The sequence below is a fragment of the Pomacea canaliculata genome, linkage group LG3, assembly GCF_003073045.1.
Source record: "Pomacea canaliculata isolate SZHN2017 linkage group LG3, ASM307304v1, whole genome shotgun sequence".
In the NCBI taxonomy this organism is placed as follows: domain Eukaryota; kingdom Metazoa; phylum Mollusca; class Gastropoda; order Architaenioglossa; family Ampullariidae; genus Pomacea; species Pomacea canaliculata.
Window position 1 is genome coordinate 13,230,164 of NC_037592.1, and position 15,734 is coordinate 13,245,897.

Genomic DNA, 15,734 nt, shown 5'->3' on the forward strand with positions numbered 1-15,734 from the left:
CATTTATAAATATAAACTTGCGAGAGATAAACACTCAAACATCATACTTACAAACGTCAGCCTTTCCCTCCCTCTATCTCTAGTCCATCGTATCCTATAGGAGGCACGACCACCTCTGGTTACCTGCGCGGCTGTTTATTGATCTCCACACCTTGGCGTCACACCGGCCATGCCCACCTGTGCTGGGGGTCGACTTGGATTGCTATCAGGCGCCTGTGACAGCCATAGCTGTGACTGTAGTCTGGTGTGGGCGGACAGCAAAGTCTTTGTCTCCTTCGCACATCAACCGTCTGGTGGCAAACTCTCCCTGTCTGTGGAGGTGTAAAAGACTCTCGAAAACTGCCATAAAAATTGACCGTATTTTTCAGGCTTTGATCATAAATTGTTGACTGCCAGTGTAATTATCATAACTACAATACTATCATCACTATTTTGATATCTTTCTCAAAGAAGCCAGCAACACCATACTATCAGCCAGTGGAAGATTTTAAAGCTAGCGATTCCATACTCACGATCACTAGCGGGTTTTCAAATGCGGGATCAGTTGTAAAAACACACACACATATATATTAATCCCAGAGTCTACAGTCTTTGTCCCCAAGCGTCTAACAATACATGTTCCTTATTCAACCCAGTGGTGGTAAATCGACCAAAAAAAGTTCTTTATTCAAACTAGGCGCAGAGAAATCACTATAAAATGTGGACAGTCCAACGCTACCTTATGTTGATGAACAGGATATCCTTCTCTAACCTGTGTTACAAAAAAAAAATTTTTAATTTTATTAACTCTCTGCATTGAAAACCTGGTTATGCAGTGTTAATGACTACAACCTTTAACAGTTAAAATTGTTTATTGGAATATCCTGTTAGAATATGCGACTCGTACGGACAAGCGAACAGATACAGATAGAAATATACGTACGTACGCTCACACATGCATACACTATTTGGTGAAACAGTAAAGTACTGGTTGCTAAAGTTTTGTTAACATGTATGCATACTTTAGTTTTGTGAGAAAACCTGGGAGAAAGGATTGAGGCGTTATTTCCTTTTTTTTTTCTTTTTAATTTAGCATGTTTCTAAATGCACATGTCGAGTACAGCAACATCAATAAATCTCCAACAGCAGGTTGCCATTTCCAGCTGAACACCCTTTGATTGAAGTTTCATGTCATGCAGCATATTTTCTGATTGATTGAGAAGCGAGAATATTAACTGGCGAGAATGCTTGGCATGACACAGGTCATTGATCATTCGTCCCATGATTGATATCAACGAACGGGTGGTACTAGTCGTCGGAGTGAAACATCTGGATAGACGCAGGAGCTTACAAGGCTAGCCACTTAAACCTGTGTTGAGGGGCAGTAAGTAGGTCTAGTGTGGACTGGCTAGTCCATTCTTTCATGCTAGACAAGTTTTTTTTTTTTGTCCGCTCTGCGACGACCATCTTGCAGGGTACCCTGTCGGGTCACATGGCGAACATCATCCTCGAAACCCTCCACGACCATCAAACTTCCATCATTGGTGGAAGACCTATGTTTAGCAGATAACAGACCTGTTAGCAGGCACTAACAACAGACTGCAAGACCTCACAAACAGAATGAAAGAGAAAGGAAGCATATGGAATGGAGACAACACTGAAAAAAGAAAAGTTATGATCAATGGCAGCGGCAAATCAGAGATGTATATGAACGGGGTACAGCTGGAAAAGGTAAGCAGCTTCGAGTACTTGGGGGCCACCCTTTCCACGGACGGCAGCTGTTGGGATCCTGATACTGATATTTGCCATGCAGCTTCCATCTTTAGGAAGTGTTTCTCACATTATGTTCTCAAAAAAGAAAAAAGTTAAACAGACTCTGTCAAATGCTTTTTATTAAAAGCTGATGACGTTGTAAAAACGATTCCGATGTTGTTGTCGATGCTTTATATCGAAATATGAAATTTCAACTGCACCCTGCCTATAGTCTGAAGCCATCCTGCTTTCACTGCTGCCAGTTCCTCGGCGGCTGTATTCGGCAAGTCTGGATTGCATTCATCATCAGGCTTGCACATGCTTTGCTTTTTAAAGCCTCAGTCCTTGAGTTACCTGGGAGCACATGACAGGCATACCTGTGTAAAAACTGAACGTCACCATGGTTTTTTTTTACTTTTGTCATGGTGAAGGTTGTTCGCGTGTATCTCGAGAACGGAAGCAGGGTGTTCATCCAGATTTTGGTTAATAGTATCTTGCACTGAGCTTCACCCAGTCACAAGAAAACAATTTCCACCTCGCTAGACCTTTAACAGTTACTAGACATTCAGTCGTAGATGCATGGTCTATATGTTTATATTTTATGCTTACCTGCCAGCATTTAAACAGTGCTACAGACACCTGGACTTGCACTGTCTGTTGAAGGTCACAGCCACACCTGGGAAGGACATGAGTGATCAATTGTGTCAAGCTGCACACGCTGGCTGGCGCCTCGCCTCCTGCAGGTCACGTGGGCTTGGGGCTCCCTGACCTCACCAACCTTAAGGTTAAATTGTTAGTTAAGGTTGTATGGTAGAAGTGTTTCCACCGTAAGGTGATTTCGCACTGTCGGGGTGGTTGAAGAGGGAACCTGGGTATAAGGGAGGAAAGGGTTAGGGTAGGGGTGTGTGTGGGTGCCGCAAGTGTGGGTGGCGCCCTCTTTTACATGCTGCTCTTTATTGCCGGGTCCAGAAGTCCCGCGGACAGTAGATAGTGGAGCTTCAGAAACGAGTGCTGCAGGCCAGCGAAAATTGTCACTCGTGCTTCTGTAATGGATACTCTCCTACCAAACCCACCTCTACCCCATCGAGAACGTGACAAGTCATATTTGAGGAGTTGCCTCCTCTGTACCTTTGTGGATGTGGAGAGGTGGCGCTCTATGTGTGTAGGGGGAAGTGCATGCACGTACAGATGAAAATTTTCTGAGGAAAAGAAGAACATATTCCTAGTCACGCCAGCTTTGCATGTTCCTCGATCGTTTTAATTTCCGGTTCATGGAGAAAGATTCTGCTTTTGACACCGTATACGGCGTGTGTAATAGGGCTGCAACTAAGACAGTTTCCATGCACAATCCATGTGTTGTAATGAAAGGTCCAGCTGACAATGAAATTTAGATACTGAAAAAATCTGAAGATAACAACACTCCATCTCTAAAACGGAAAAGGGGTATCCATTTGGAGTTTGGAAAATAGTTATTTAGCATTGAGTTTTACCCAGTCATTATAAAAAATTTGCACCTAGCTAAAACCATTGGAGGGAGAACATGCTATCCAATACTTTTAAATAGGTGGTGGGTGGGGTTAACACAACAGACATTTCGCTAATGTAACAGAACTCTTTTCACTAAAATGAATATAAACTTAGGATTGACTTGCTACTATGTAATGTTCTCTATTGTCTGGTATTGGAAACTAAGCAGCCAAAGCCAGAATGCATATAATTTAGTTGGCCTGCTTATTCGGTGTCTACTCTAAAAATTGCAAAGCCTTGATGTAATCCAGTCATCTGCAAACTCTATCCAGTATGACTCATCAACTTGCTTTTTTCCTGTCTACTGACACACATAATAAGCATTAGTCTGATATAGTAAAGAACTTTTATTTTCTTACTGCTCTTCTTTGTCATGTTAGCTGCTATTTTACTTTGTTATTAGCTGTGCATAAAATGAAAAGACAGACTCTTGAATATTCTTACATATTATTACATATGGAGACTTACAATTCTCTTCTAATCAAATGCACATGTTCATGAAAAAAAACACAAACAGATTTTAGAACAATTCAAACTTTAAAATTTAATAAAATTACTTGCTACTATTTTTAAATAATTTGACCCACTCCACAAAATGAGTACATAATCATTTTAGAACTTGAATGAGTTCAAATTCACTTGTGCTGAATGTAAAAAGAGTCGTCTTCAGTAAAATGTTTTTAACAAATATTAACAAGGCTGTAAATGAAACAAAATGGACGGATTACGATGGCCATGAACTGTATCACAAATACATAGAAATGTTTATTCTAAAAATTTTCTTTTTCCTTTTTCACAATGAAACAGAAAGTCTGAATGACATCTCTTGAAACTGAATGGAAAAAATTGGGTTGCTAAACTTTATTTTGTTAGCAAGAATTGTTAAAAGGTATAATAATTAGTGCAATAACTTTCCATCTCAAAATTTCACTTTTAACCATCACATCTATTCACAAACATATCACACTCAGAAAATAATCACAAATGACTCTCTTCAGTGAAATGATTTCAAGATTTCATGATATGTATGGCTTTCAGCTGCTCAAAAATAAGGTAACAGGAGGTAACACCAGCATTTCACAAAAATACCCAAACTCATAACAAATTATCTAAGCCTGCCCTGTCTGAATTATTTTGAAAAGAGATGAAGTGTTGTTACTCTTGATAGCACCTCTGCAAGCGTTGATGACCAAAGTCTTGTAATGGCCAACTGCAAAAGATAACAGACACTAATGCACTGCTGTATTCAGAAAATGTAAATAAGATTTTGGCACTTAAGAGTTTAATTTTTCTGATAAGAATTGCATTAAATGAAATAATTATTTTTTTTTAATGAGATGCATTATGGACTAGAAAGGAAAGATGGATGAGCAAACACATAAAGATAAAAAAACTGGTTAAATGGCAACACTTTTTCTCACAATGAATCATGTTAAAAATTATTTAAAAAAACTGCTTTCTGTAACTGTGGCCTGAAAACTTAATTTTGTGAGCCCTTTGATTTTAGCCTTTATAGTTAATTTTCATTCGCTAACCTCTAAGGCGGCCTGCACGTTGTATGGTCTGATTGACTAGTTTCAGACACGCCAACAGTTCCTGGTGGTTGTTGCAGCGGATGGTGTAGCCATTGATTAAATCACGATTCAAGTCAAACAGCTCTACGTAACGCTTACGCATGTTGCGCCTGTGACATTTGACAAACAATCAGGTGTTTCCAGCTGCACAAGTGTGCAACAAATCCTTAAGTCAACAATCGTTGCTTGGCTTTTAGATGCTGCATTCAAAATAAATTGTCTATGGAGTAAAATACCTTAAATTGTATTTCTTGTATGGTGGATGTTGAGCTGACCATCATCTTTTGAAGAAATTTAGTGGTGAACATAACAGCTGGTTGTGCCTAAAAGCTATAATGTTAACCTAAAGCTATTATTAATTAAGGTTGGTTGCTGTATTACTTACATGTCACCCATGAGACGAGCATCTTCTGCACGAACAACCATACTGCGGATCAGGTTTGAATGATCTGCCATTTCTGCTGTCAACTTTTGGCGTACCCTGTGGAACTCATCCACCTATTTTTTTTATTAACAAATGTTGCACTTTAATTAAATAGGAATCGCTTTTAATCCCCAAGTAGAAAATAAAAATAAACTTAAAATCTTCAACTAATCAAATCAAACTACTATACTGTCTGTCTGAAGAAGTCCAAGACAGAAATTTTTCTTTTCCACACAAACCCAAGCACATATACAAACATAATATGAGTATATAATTATATATATACAACAAAATGGACAGACATACCTACCCATACAAGACATTCAACATGCATGCAACACCTTCTCACACATACATGTGAACCTCCTAAGGAGGATGCCAGGTAAAATGGTAAACCTACGAGTCTTGTGCCTTTTATTCAGGATAGTGATGGCTGCTGGCACAAAGGACCTCTGGTAGGCAGCTTTTTACGCACATGTGGCACTCTGTAGTCTGCCCGATAGCAACAGCTAGAAATTTGGGATGGAGGGGATGTGCTAGTTTGGTCTGAAATGCTGTTATATGCCATCTTTCTGACTGCATGAAGGTAATTTTAGACTTGCTTGTAATCAACAGGATAAAATTGATTTTAACAAAAGAGATATGTGATTGCAGGTAATTAAATGATTTCAACCTTGACAAGAATCTGTTTCAGTGTTTCAATCTCCATGGGAAAATCAGCAGTTGTCAGAAGGTCATCCAGATTCATAAACTGAGCAAGAGATTGAATAACATCTCCTGCTAGGTCCATGTCATCTGTCCTAATGGTGAACTGAAACAGAATTCGGATGTAATATTTTCATCTTCTCGAGGATGAGAAATTGTTGTATATAAATCCACCAGCTAGAATTTGACTTCATCACTCTTTGTCTCACACACTAAAACGCTGCATTCATATGCACTCTGAACTTACCTGTCCCATTTGGTCCATACGAATGATGAGTGGCCCAGAACCCCGAAGTGACATGAAACAGACCTTGACTTCTGTGTCTACTGTTAAGTCATCATGTAGAAGGAAACTCTGGTTTAGCCACATGAAGACCTGGGACACATCAGTCAATACAGTAGAATGCTTTTACCTTTTAAGCTTTTAGGATTGGAAGCAAGAAAAATGCAAATGAAATAAGAACTCTTTAAAGGAAAAAAGGAAAAAACTGATTAACTTTGGAGCAAAAGGTTGTATGTTCAAGGCCAGCTCAGACTAGTGAATAGAAAACACAGTCTTCCTGTCTTTATGATCAGTTATCTGTGAAAACCATTGGATAAAATCAGATTTATATCTTTAGCACCACACATATGCAAAAATGGCAAGAAATTTAATCACAGCTAATCACACTCACTCTCTGCACTCTCTCGTTCAGCTGCATAGTCACTGAGCTGCGAGGCTCTGGCACTTCTTGGCAAAGGGAGTACATGGAAAACCTTGGCAGTTGTCGTGTTAGCTCAAACACATGAAACTGTGTGCTAAAGAACAAATAAATATAACAAAATTCTCTCTCTTTTTAAAAAAAAGAAGAAAAGCAGGAACTGGTCAGCAATGATGAAAGAGAATTTTCGAGGAAAAGTTTATTTCTTCATGAACATTATCAATCACATTATTATGAGAACAACTACCAGGACAAGCCAGCATACCCACAGTAATAATTATGAGGATTTAGCATGCCCTGCAGCTGAGATGAGCTAACCATATGCAAAATGGTCGCCAAAGGCTGAGTCAGGTAGGGTATTACTATTTCCTGTTGTAAGGCTGTAACATGGTTTATTGTTGTACTGTGTTTCCTAAAGTTGCCCGTTCTGTGGAAAGGTGGAAAGGAACTGTTAATTCCACAGAAATGTTTAGTTTAGACTACTTTTAATAATAGTTTCAAATGTTTTTTCTTTCTGGGGGGGAGGGGAGCTACTGGCCCATAGCTTGTAGGTTCTGTTTTACCTTTCCCTGGTTTAGGAAGAACTACTGTCACTCTTTTCTATTTTGAAAGATTCACTTTCTAGACTTTCATTAAAAAATTGGAGGAAGTGCATTTTTCTATTCAAGTGCATATGTTGAGCATTCCATATGTTATGAGATCTGATCCTGGGACTTATCCATTTTTTTGTTTACTTTAATGCCTGTTCTATTGCCGCAGTAGTTGGACTGAGTTTAGAGATGGTTAGAATTGTCTTTCTGCCCTTTCTCTTGTCATTTTAAAATCTGGATGGAGCCTGATATTGTGGATAGTCTTGGCCAATATTTTGGCTTTTTCTACATTGGTCTTTTATACCATCTTTAACCAGTAGTTGAGTCTTTTTATTTTTATCCAACTGCTGTTTAGGTTAGCATTTAATAAATCTAAAGATTCACTAATCCTGTCCCTTCCTGTTACATTTTGACATTGTTTTCTGTTGTTTGACTGCTGACAATCTAGAGGTGATGTTGCAACATTGAGATGTCACATGCAGAGAGTGTCCCAAAAGATCTGAACCATCAGACTCTCACTGCAGTGACGTGAGAGTTTTAACCTCTACACTACCGGACACCCCTGACTGACGAGTTCTTTTTAACAAAGCCTTATACAGAGGTCAAGGATGAAAACACCTGGGTACAGTGAAGCTCTAGCAGCCAGGGGTTCTAGCTACTCTGATCAGGACAGTAACTTGTTTGGTTAAAGATCAGCTGTAATCCCTGAGCTCCTAACAGTTGAGTCATCTGGTAAAGCTCATGAAGAAACAAGGTTTGGACTTATTTTAAAGTCAGGTTTCTGGATCACAGGAAGATGATCAGTAAGATTACTTAAACTGACAAAACCACATCAAGTAAATAAGCTACCCCTCACCTGGATTTGTGTCCCACAAGAGCCTTGATATGAAGATCGACAGGAATGTCTTTTGGTGGAATTATTGCAACCTTCAGACTTCCTGACAAGGCACTTGGACTAGGGTGTCTAAAGGTGACACATCAACACAAGCCTCATAGAAGAACATGTTTACCAAACAGTGTATTAGTGCATGTACTGACTGTATCCACTACCACAAAGAAGGAAAAAAACAAAATACACCCTTTCAATACATATTTTTCAATATGCTTTGGTGCTGAAATCTATTTTACAATAATAATTTTGACATTAATGGCAGAATGAAGCAATGTACTATGAAATTAATCATGAAATGTTACTGGATGACTGAGAATGTAAAAAAGGTGTAAACAAAGCTGACAATATTTAACATCTTTGACATTAACCATGGGCATGACTCAAACACAAAAGTTTATTTTAAAAAAAAGACCCAAGCAGTATTCAGGCTTAACAATGCATGAGGGGTCAAATAAGGTCACTCCAAATGATGCTTTGGTTTACCTATATTTTGTATATAAAACTGCAAGGGTTAACTGTTTTTGCTAAAATAACAAGCCCATGCTGATGGTGAACATCTAGATTTCTATACAGATTTATGAATTTCTATATTGCTAGAATTGAAACCAAAGTTTTAGAGATTATATGGTAGATTATCCCATTTCATGCTGAAGACCAGTACCATTCACAAGGAATATGTTCAAGCACAAGGGATTCCTGCCCTCATTATCAAGCTCCCAGTCCATGTAACATAATAGACTCTAATCAGCCTAAGTTAATGATAGAAAAAATAGCTTACACTACATGACTTTCACCATCAAATATTCCTTCTGCAAAAATTAAAACTGCTCGGATGATGGTATCTGAAAGAGAAAAACAATAAAATATAGTTTGAATTTAAAGAGAAGTCCACTCATTGTCACATTTAAGGAGAATAGTTGAACATAATTTAATGAAACTGGTGTGTTTAGTCAATTAATAACTCTCTTTAAAAAATCTACTTACCATTGGTGGTGCTGATGGAAAGTTCCACACGAGGCTAAAACAATGAAATGAAAATATTTATTATTTTTCAAAAATAAATAATAAAAATGCAAATTAAAATGTAGTGAAATGCAAAACAGTATAGAATGCAAAATGGAAAAGTGCCTTTAGGAAATAAAAAACTTACTGGCTTGGTGCCATCACCAGAGTTTACAGACAGCGTTGTCTGTAACTGTGTGTTGGCCTAAATAAACAGAAAACAAATAGTAGATATAACATTAAATACAAAACAAATATTTTCAAATTGAACTTTCTTAAGAGTACATGCAAACATATGTGTGCATATGTATCATCCCACATACACTCAACTTTCTCCATCTACTTTCACATCCCCACATCCCTAAATCCCCATATCCACTCACAGATGTGCACACATGGATTTAAAACAAAATACAACAATTTTTTAACATCTATATGTATAGAGAGATCTTTATGACTTACACACACTGGTGTTACAGAAATGTACAATTTCTGGCATGACTATAAACCAGTGGTGCCCAACCTTTTTTTGTCCAAGGGCCACACTGGATACAATATAACATTTTTTGAGCCAGAACATGGCGGTTTTGCCAGAATCATCACATTCAAAATGAAATTACGTTGTGTCTTGTTAAAATGAGCTGCCCATATGTTGGGCACCCCTGCTATAAACCCTCACAGTGACAAATTTACAGCAGTGAAGTTATAAGCATAAATCCCAGTTTAAGATTAACATAATTTCTTCAAATGTCACCAGAACACTGATATAAACTCACCGGAATCATTCCCATGGCAGCCTTCTCATATTCCCCAATGGCTCCTCCTACTTTGTAGCTAGTCACAGTCTCTGTACTTCTAATGCTACCAGCATCCCCTGTGCTGCTGTCCCCTCCACTACTCACACCAGGTCTCCCACCAACCCCAATGACAGAGCTGCTGGCACTCAGGGTGGTGGCACCCCGAGCACCACCACCAGTTGCTCCAGAAGCAGCTATCACAGATGATGACAGTCCAGATGCCAGTTCAGGTGCCATTCCAGCTTTGGCATTTTCTTCGTAATTCTTTAGCTCAAGAAGAAGATTCTAGAAAACAACATCAAAAGCAATCAGTTGCACACCTAAGCTATGTAGTTACTGACACTTTGTATTATCATTTCTTTCTTGTTTGTAACCTAGTACACTTCCCAAGTTAAAATTGCCTAACATCTATTAATAAAGTTGGCCATTTGTTCATTGCCTGAATTTGTGAAATAGGTGAACAAGTTATGCAAGTTTCTCCTTCAACCTTACCTGTTTACGCTGACTAAGTTCTCTAATAGTGTCCTGCTCAACATTTGTATCCATCAAGTTTCCAGTCACACCTGCCTGGGCTGGGTTGTAGCCACGAACTGTTCACAAAGTAGATATTTTGGATTTTTGTTTTCATTTTTTTGGTTGCTTTAGTATTTAAATGATAAATTTAATGCTACATTTTAGAAAAAAAAAATCTGCAAAACAAGCACAATTTTAGTGGTGTTTCGGATAAAATAATAGAGTATGCAAACACACATAAAAATACAAATACAGCTATACACATGTTTGCCTAGACTTTTGTGTATGATAAGCTTTAAAAAAAAAGTTTATTTGAGGTTTTCAGAAGAGAGCTCTCACCTTCACCATCAACAGACACACATATCAGTTGTTCTTGTGTGGAGGAAGAACTCATTTGATAATCTCCCTAGTGATGAAAAACTGTATAGTTTATTCAGCTTTAGCATAAACTTAAGATTGCAAAAATATACTTGATCTTACATTAATGTACTGCAGGAGAAGTGTGCTTTTATTTTACTCAAACTAACTTTATCTTATTAATCTTTCATGGTTAAAGCAATATTTTCTTTGGGTTGATTTAATCTTAGACTATTCATAAATGACTGCAAATACACATTTCAGGAGAAAATACATAATAGTAATTATTAATTTGCTTCATAAAAGGTTCTTGCTGATCAAGTCATGGAAGTAGCTTTGCAGAAAAACTGTAGTATTTAAATATATCTTTGCATCTCATACCTTCACAATGCCTGCAACAGTCTGGCTAAAATTGTCTTTGAAGATGACCTCACCAGTTCTGTCACTTCTGGCATCAATCTGAAGAAGAATTAGAATTGTACCAGCATTATGATGACACCAGTTTAATATTTCTGCAAAATCTCTAACCTCTTCACTGTGGTGTCAGGCTTGTATATATCCTAACCATCATACCACACGAAACTATGTCTGGTGTTTATGATAATTTGCACAAAATCTGAGAATATTTAAAACTTCATCATCTTGAGTAAAAGGTGAACTTTAAACTGCAGCTATTTATTACAATCTTTGGTAATATTTTAAAATGAAAATAATATGCTTCTATGAATGATCTTCCTACTAGCAGTATTCATATCTGATTTTGATTACATTTCACCAGATCTCCACATCAGCAGAAAAAATCTTATTAACATTCATCTGCTGCTAGCTAAGTTTCTTAGTTGTACAGTTAACTGTTGACTCATTTGTAAATGTTCCTGCACAACACTTTGAGCCTACTTTCACACAGGAATGTGCACTCTACAAATTCAATCATTATTATTATAATTCGCTCTCTGCAAAGTTACAGTCACAACCTTGTATATGAGCTTTTACTTCAGTGACAAGGATATTCCATGAGCTGTGAGGCAACTGGTTAATAAGGAAGTTTCACAAACCTTTCCATTACTCCAGCCAGTAATGAGCTCCTCTACCCCATCATTGTCCAGGTCATAGCCCATAATTGTCACAGCATGGTTCTTGGACTTATATATATATGTATTAAAAAAAGCAAAATCATAAAATGGACTTTTCTTTCTGATCTGGTAAATAGTCAAATAGTCACACTAAATCTTTATAGACATATTAAACATACAGGCAACAAAACTTCCTGTGTTGATCACTGAATGGAGATGTATCTTCACTTTAGCACAGTAATCTGTGCTCATTAATGCAGCACACATAAACTCATAAGTTGTGATGTAAACTTTAAGAAACAAGAAATGACTGAATAGTAAATTAACCATTTTCAAACTAAATGCATAATTTTCTATTATCACACTCATTCTTTTAAATAGAAAAAGCACTTAAGCACTTATGTCTACCTTAATGCGCCAGTATCGTGTAGTGCGATCATAGACTCCAACTGTGCCATTCGCCAGTGCATAGCCAAAGTGAGTGTCATGCATTCTGCACAGGGATGTGATTGCCTTCAAGTAAACAAAAGTTCATATCGGTGATAAATAAAATATCTCATTGCATGGTACCTGCTTATATTGAATTTATTTTTAACATGATAAGTAACATGGAAGTGAAAGCATTAGTCTGGGTGTGGGAAATGCAAGGTGAAATTTTACAGACCTCTGTCTCTGTCATTTCTGCAATGATTTCATCTTCCCTGAAGACTCTGATGTCGAAATCTTCAGATCCAACCACCAGCTGCAAGTGTCATTCGAAATCAGTTTGAGCAACATGCACAAAATGTGATTTATTATTGCAAGTTTCTTTCATAAACAGTGGGACACAGACACTAGCTCCAGCTTTTCAGATTTTACTGATATCAAAAGTATGTAAAAGGAAGGCAAAAGGAAATACCAAAACATAGGCTGTTAGGTAATGGAGCACAACAGTACCCTTGCTGGCAAATGCTGTTACCTAAGTATATGATAATACGTTACCCCACACATAATCCCCACCTCATTTTGGCCACCCCCACTAAAGTTGACCAACTCCAAAGAACAAATATTGTCACCAGTCACCTGAAAGAAATAAAGGAAAAAAAAGAGTCCATAACAATAAACTATGTTTATGCAAGTTTTATATGTGCATGTGTGTGCAAGAAAGAGAGAAAGAAACAAAGGCTTCTCCAGATGTAAATAAGCCTGCTTCCAGCTTCATTTAGGCAAATCTAACTGGATTCACCCTCATAGAAAAGGTCATAACAGCTGAAATGACCAAACTAATACAGAGTGTAATAAACATTGACAGTTGCTTCCATTAGCATAGTGAACTGGATATTTTTTAAGTTAGATTGTGCTAACTAACACTATCAATAAGAAAGTAATTGCAATTAGGGTCCACAATAAACTTACATCAGTTTATAAGGCATATTCTCTAAGTTAAATATATTTGCAAAACTGACTGCATTAATAATATGTACCAACTTAATGCAATATGAGAAAAAGTATGTAAAAATCTATTTATCCGTAAATGGAAAATGCAGTACTATTTGCTCTCACTAAATAAAAAATACTACTACTGATGGCAGGAAATTCTTTCAGCAAGTCACACCGTCCAAAATGCTTCCTCTCCTTTGCGGTTGAATCCTTGAATAGAACAGTTTCCTCCCACTATTGCCATGGGTGTCTCTATACCACCAAGTTTACCAACTACTATGGCATTTGCCCCATCTGGTACCTGAAAAAAATAAGCACCAATTTAATGATTAAATAACCCTGATAGTCTTATTTCCAAATAATAGATAAATAATTTGCATGGAACCAACCCCCTTTAACCATTATTTTATTACAGAAATGTTATGTTTACTAGTATTAGTAATAATCTTTTGTGTTGGTGGTTAAAGTCTTGAAATTAAGTATTAAGAACTGGAAATCATGCGTATTGTGAGTCATATTTTATATTTTGGACCAGTCAGACCACCTTTTGCAAATTCTTTATGTTAATAATAAATCAATCTACAAAGCTACAAGGGGAATGTATCTTATTCCTTAACTAAACCAAAACAAATCCTTCCAGGACAGGGTCTTATAAAATGTACAAACATGTAAAAGATGTCTCCTCTTTCAAATTGAAAGTGGTTTAGGGTTAAAGTTATATTTAATGGGACTATTTGTATGTAGACTAAGAAGGGTACCAAGTATTTCCCCAAATATTTCCTTCACCTGACAGGCTGTCAGCACTCAGATCAAATCAAAACATGAGAGGTTGGGGAAGAAGTGTTGCAGGTGACCACTTCTAATAAAGGGAAGATAAAATATTACCGTACTACAGGCAGCCACCCATGTCTCTTTTCGTTATAAAGATTTTTTGTGGTATGATTTGCAGTTGCTTCCTTACACCAAATGATATATGACTGTTTAAATTTGCAGTATTTTCTTCTTTCTTTAGAAGAAAGTACATGAAGATGTTAAAGAGAACTAGAACCTCTTTGTAGAATAGATCTGTATTGTTGTCAACATCATAAGCCATGAGGTTAGTTGCTGTTCCTACAAGCAGGCTGTCACAAGGCACTTCAGGATCAAGGCGTCCTGTAGCAAGCGAAATCACTTGCTGGTTTATATTGAGAAGGCTTATATCAGACACTTCAGGAGTTCTTCCAAAACCATCAGTTTGCTGCCGTGTGGTCTTTAAGTGAGGACTATGGATAAGAACCTATAAAAAAAAAATTAATATCATCTATATCTTCTAGCTAAGCTTCATCATCTTTAAAATATTGTTATATATCACTACTTATCATGGAGCAGTGTATCAGTGCTTTATTGTAGCTTGAAAACTGTTTATTACTTCAGGCAAATGACACATGTTAATGGTCTTTAGAATGTCTTAACTCTAGGTTATACTCCTCATGCAGCTTAAAGAAATGGTGTGTGCTATGGTGTCACGATAAAGTCTGAACATCTGTGATCAAGGTGTATTTCAATCATAACCCTAAAATTTATTAAACATTTAATATGCTTAACTTGAAAGGCATTCTTCCTCTAGCAATAGCAGAGTAATGATTAAACTGGCTAGTTGCATGTCCTTTATACCAGCACATCACGTACTTTTGCATCCACACACACACACTGGGTTGTGTCAATGCTTTTAAAATATGATAAAAATTAACGAGCAAATAATACCTTTCCACCAATGGTCCCACATGCAAGTGAAGGATGGATGCCATCAAATTTGCCCAAACTGACTGTTCGTGGGGTGATTTTATGGTTTAGTTTTAGTGTGAAGATTGGAACAAGCATGGCTGCTGGGTGTTAAACGTCTTTTTTTTTTTTTTTAATCCGTTTTTACCTTTCCTTTTACCTATAACGCATTCGTCGTGTGCTTTACGTTTTCGTTCATTCCGTACCTGAAAATGACCATAAATAACCCAAATATAATAGTATTACATTTACAAACAAGACAGTGTGTGATTTTTGAGTGAAGTGCTCACTTCAGTAACTCGATCTCAATATCGTAAGCCATTGAGAATCGACCAGAAATGCTCTGTATTTATTCCTTCGTTTTTCCAAGTAGAGATCTGCCTTCTAATTATAAGTAACCTTAATAATAACACGAATAATGTTGATATTATTGCATATTATTGATAAAATAATTAAAATAAAACTGCTTAAAGAAAGCTTCAATTTATAAACATTTATCTACAGAAGGAGAAACCTGTCAGATTCCAGTAATCAAGGTAAACAAAAATCTCAATTGGCGGAAGTAATGGAACGCTGCTTAGGTCATAAGGACAATGTGGATGTTATGTGGATGAAAATAAATAAACCCCTATTGAAACTATATGGAAGCCAAAATTAAAAACGATATG

The 15,734-nt window shown here is 37.0% G+C and overlaps 1 protein-coding gene across 3 annotated transcripts; it reads right to left on the minus strand.

Annotated features, from left to right (window-relative positions):
* Window positions 1–3,774: 3,774 nt before the first annotated feature.
* On the minus strand, window positions 3,775–15,658 carry LOC112560415 (Bardet-Biedl syndrome 2 protein homolog). Of its 3 annotated transcripts, none has more exons than XM_025232270.1 (22): window positions 15,581–15,658; window positions 15,049–15,272; window positions 14,354–14,581; window positions 13,481–13,606; window positions 12,886–12,948; window positions 12,551–12,628; window positions 12,295–12,399; window positions 11,869–11,955; window positions 11,195–11,272; window positions 10,796–10,862; window positions 10,436–10,533; window positions 9,923–10,228; window positions 9,295–9,351; window positions 9,129–9,162; window positions 8,923–8,986; window positions 8,109–8,216; window positions 6,636–6,759; window positions 6,209–6,337; window positions 5,930–6,067; window positions 5,218–5,330; window positions 4,794–4,942; window positions 3,775–4,468 (listed from the first exon to the last, which is right to left on the minus strand). In XM_025232270.1, exons 2-22 carry the CDS (start codon window positions 15,163–15,165, stop codon window positions 4,368–4,370), a joined length of 2,370 nt encoding a protein of 789 aa, XP_025088055.1. In that variant the 5' UTR covers window positions 15,166–15,272; window positions 15,581–15,658; the 3' UTR covers window positions 3,775–4,367. The 3 variants fall into 3 exon arrangements, with proteins under 3 accessions (XP_025088055.1, XP_025088056.1, XP_025088058.1); XM_025232271.1 differs by having other exon boundaries at window positions 15,049–15,282; window positions 15,581–15,630; XM_025232273.1 differs by having other exon boundaries at window positions 15,569–15,590.
* Window positions 15,659–15,734: the final 76 nt, after the last annotated feature.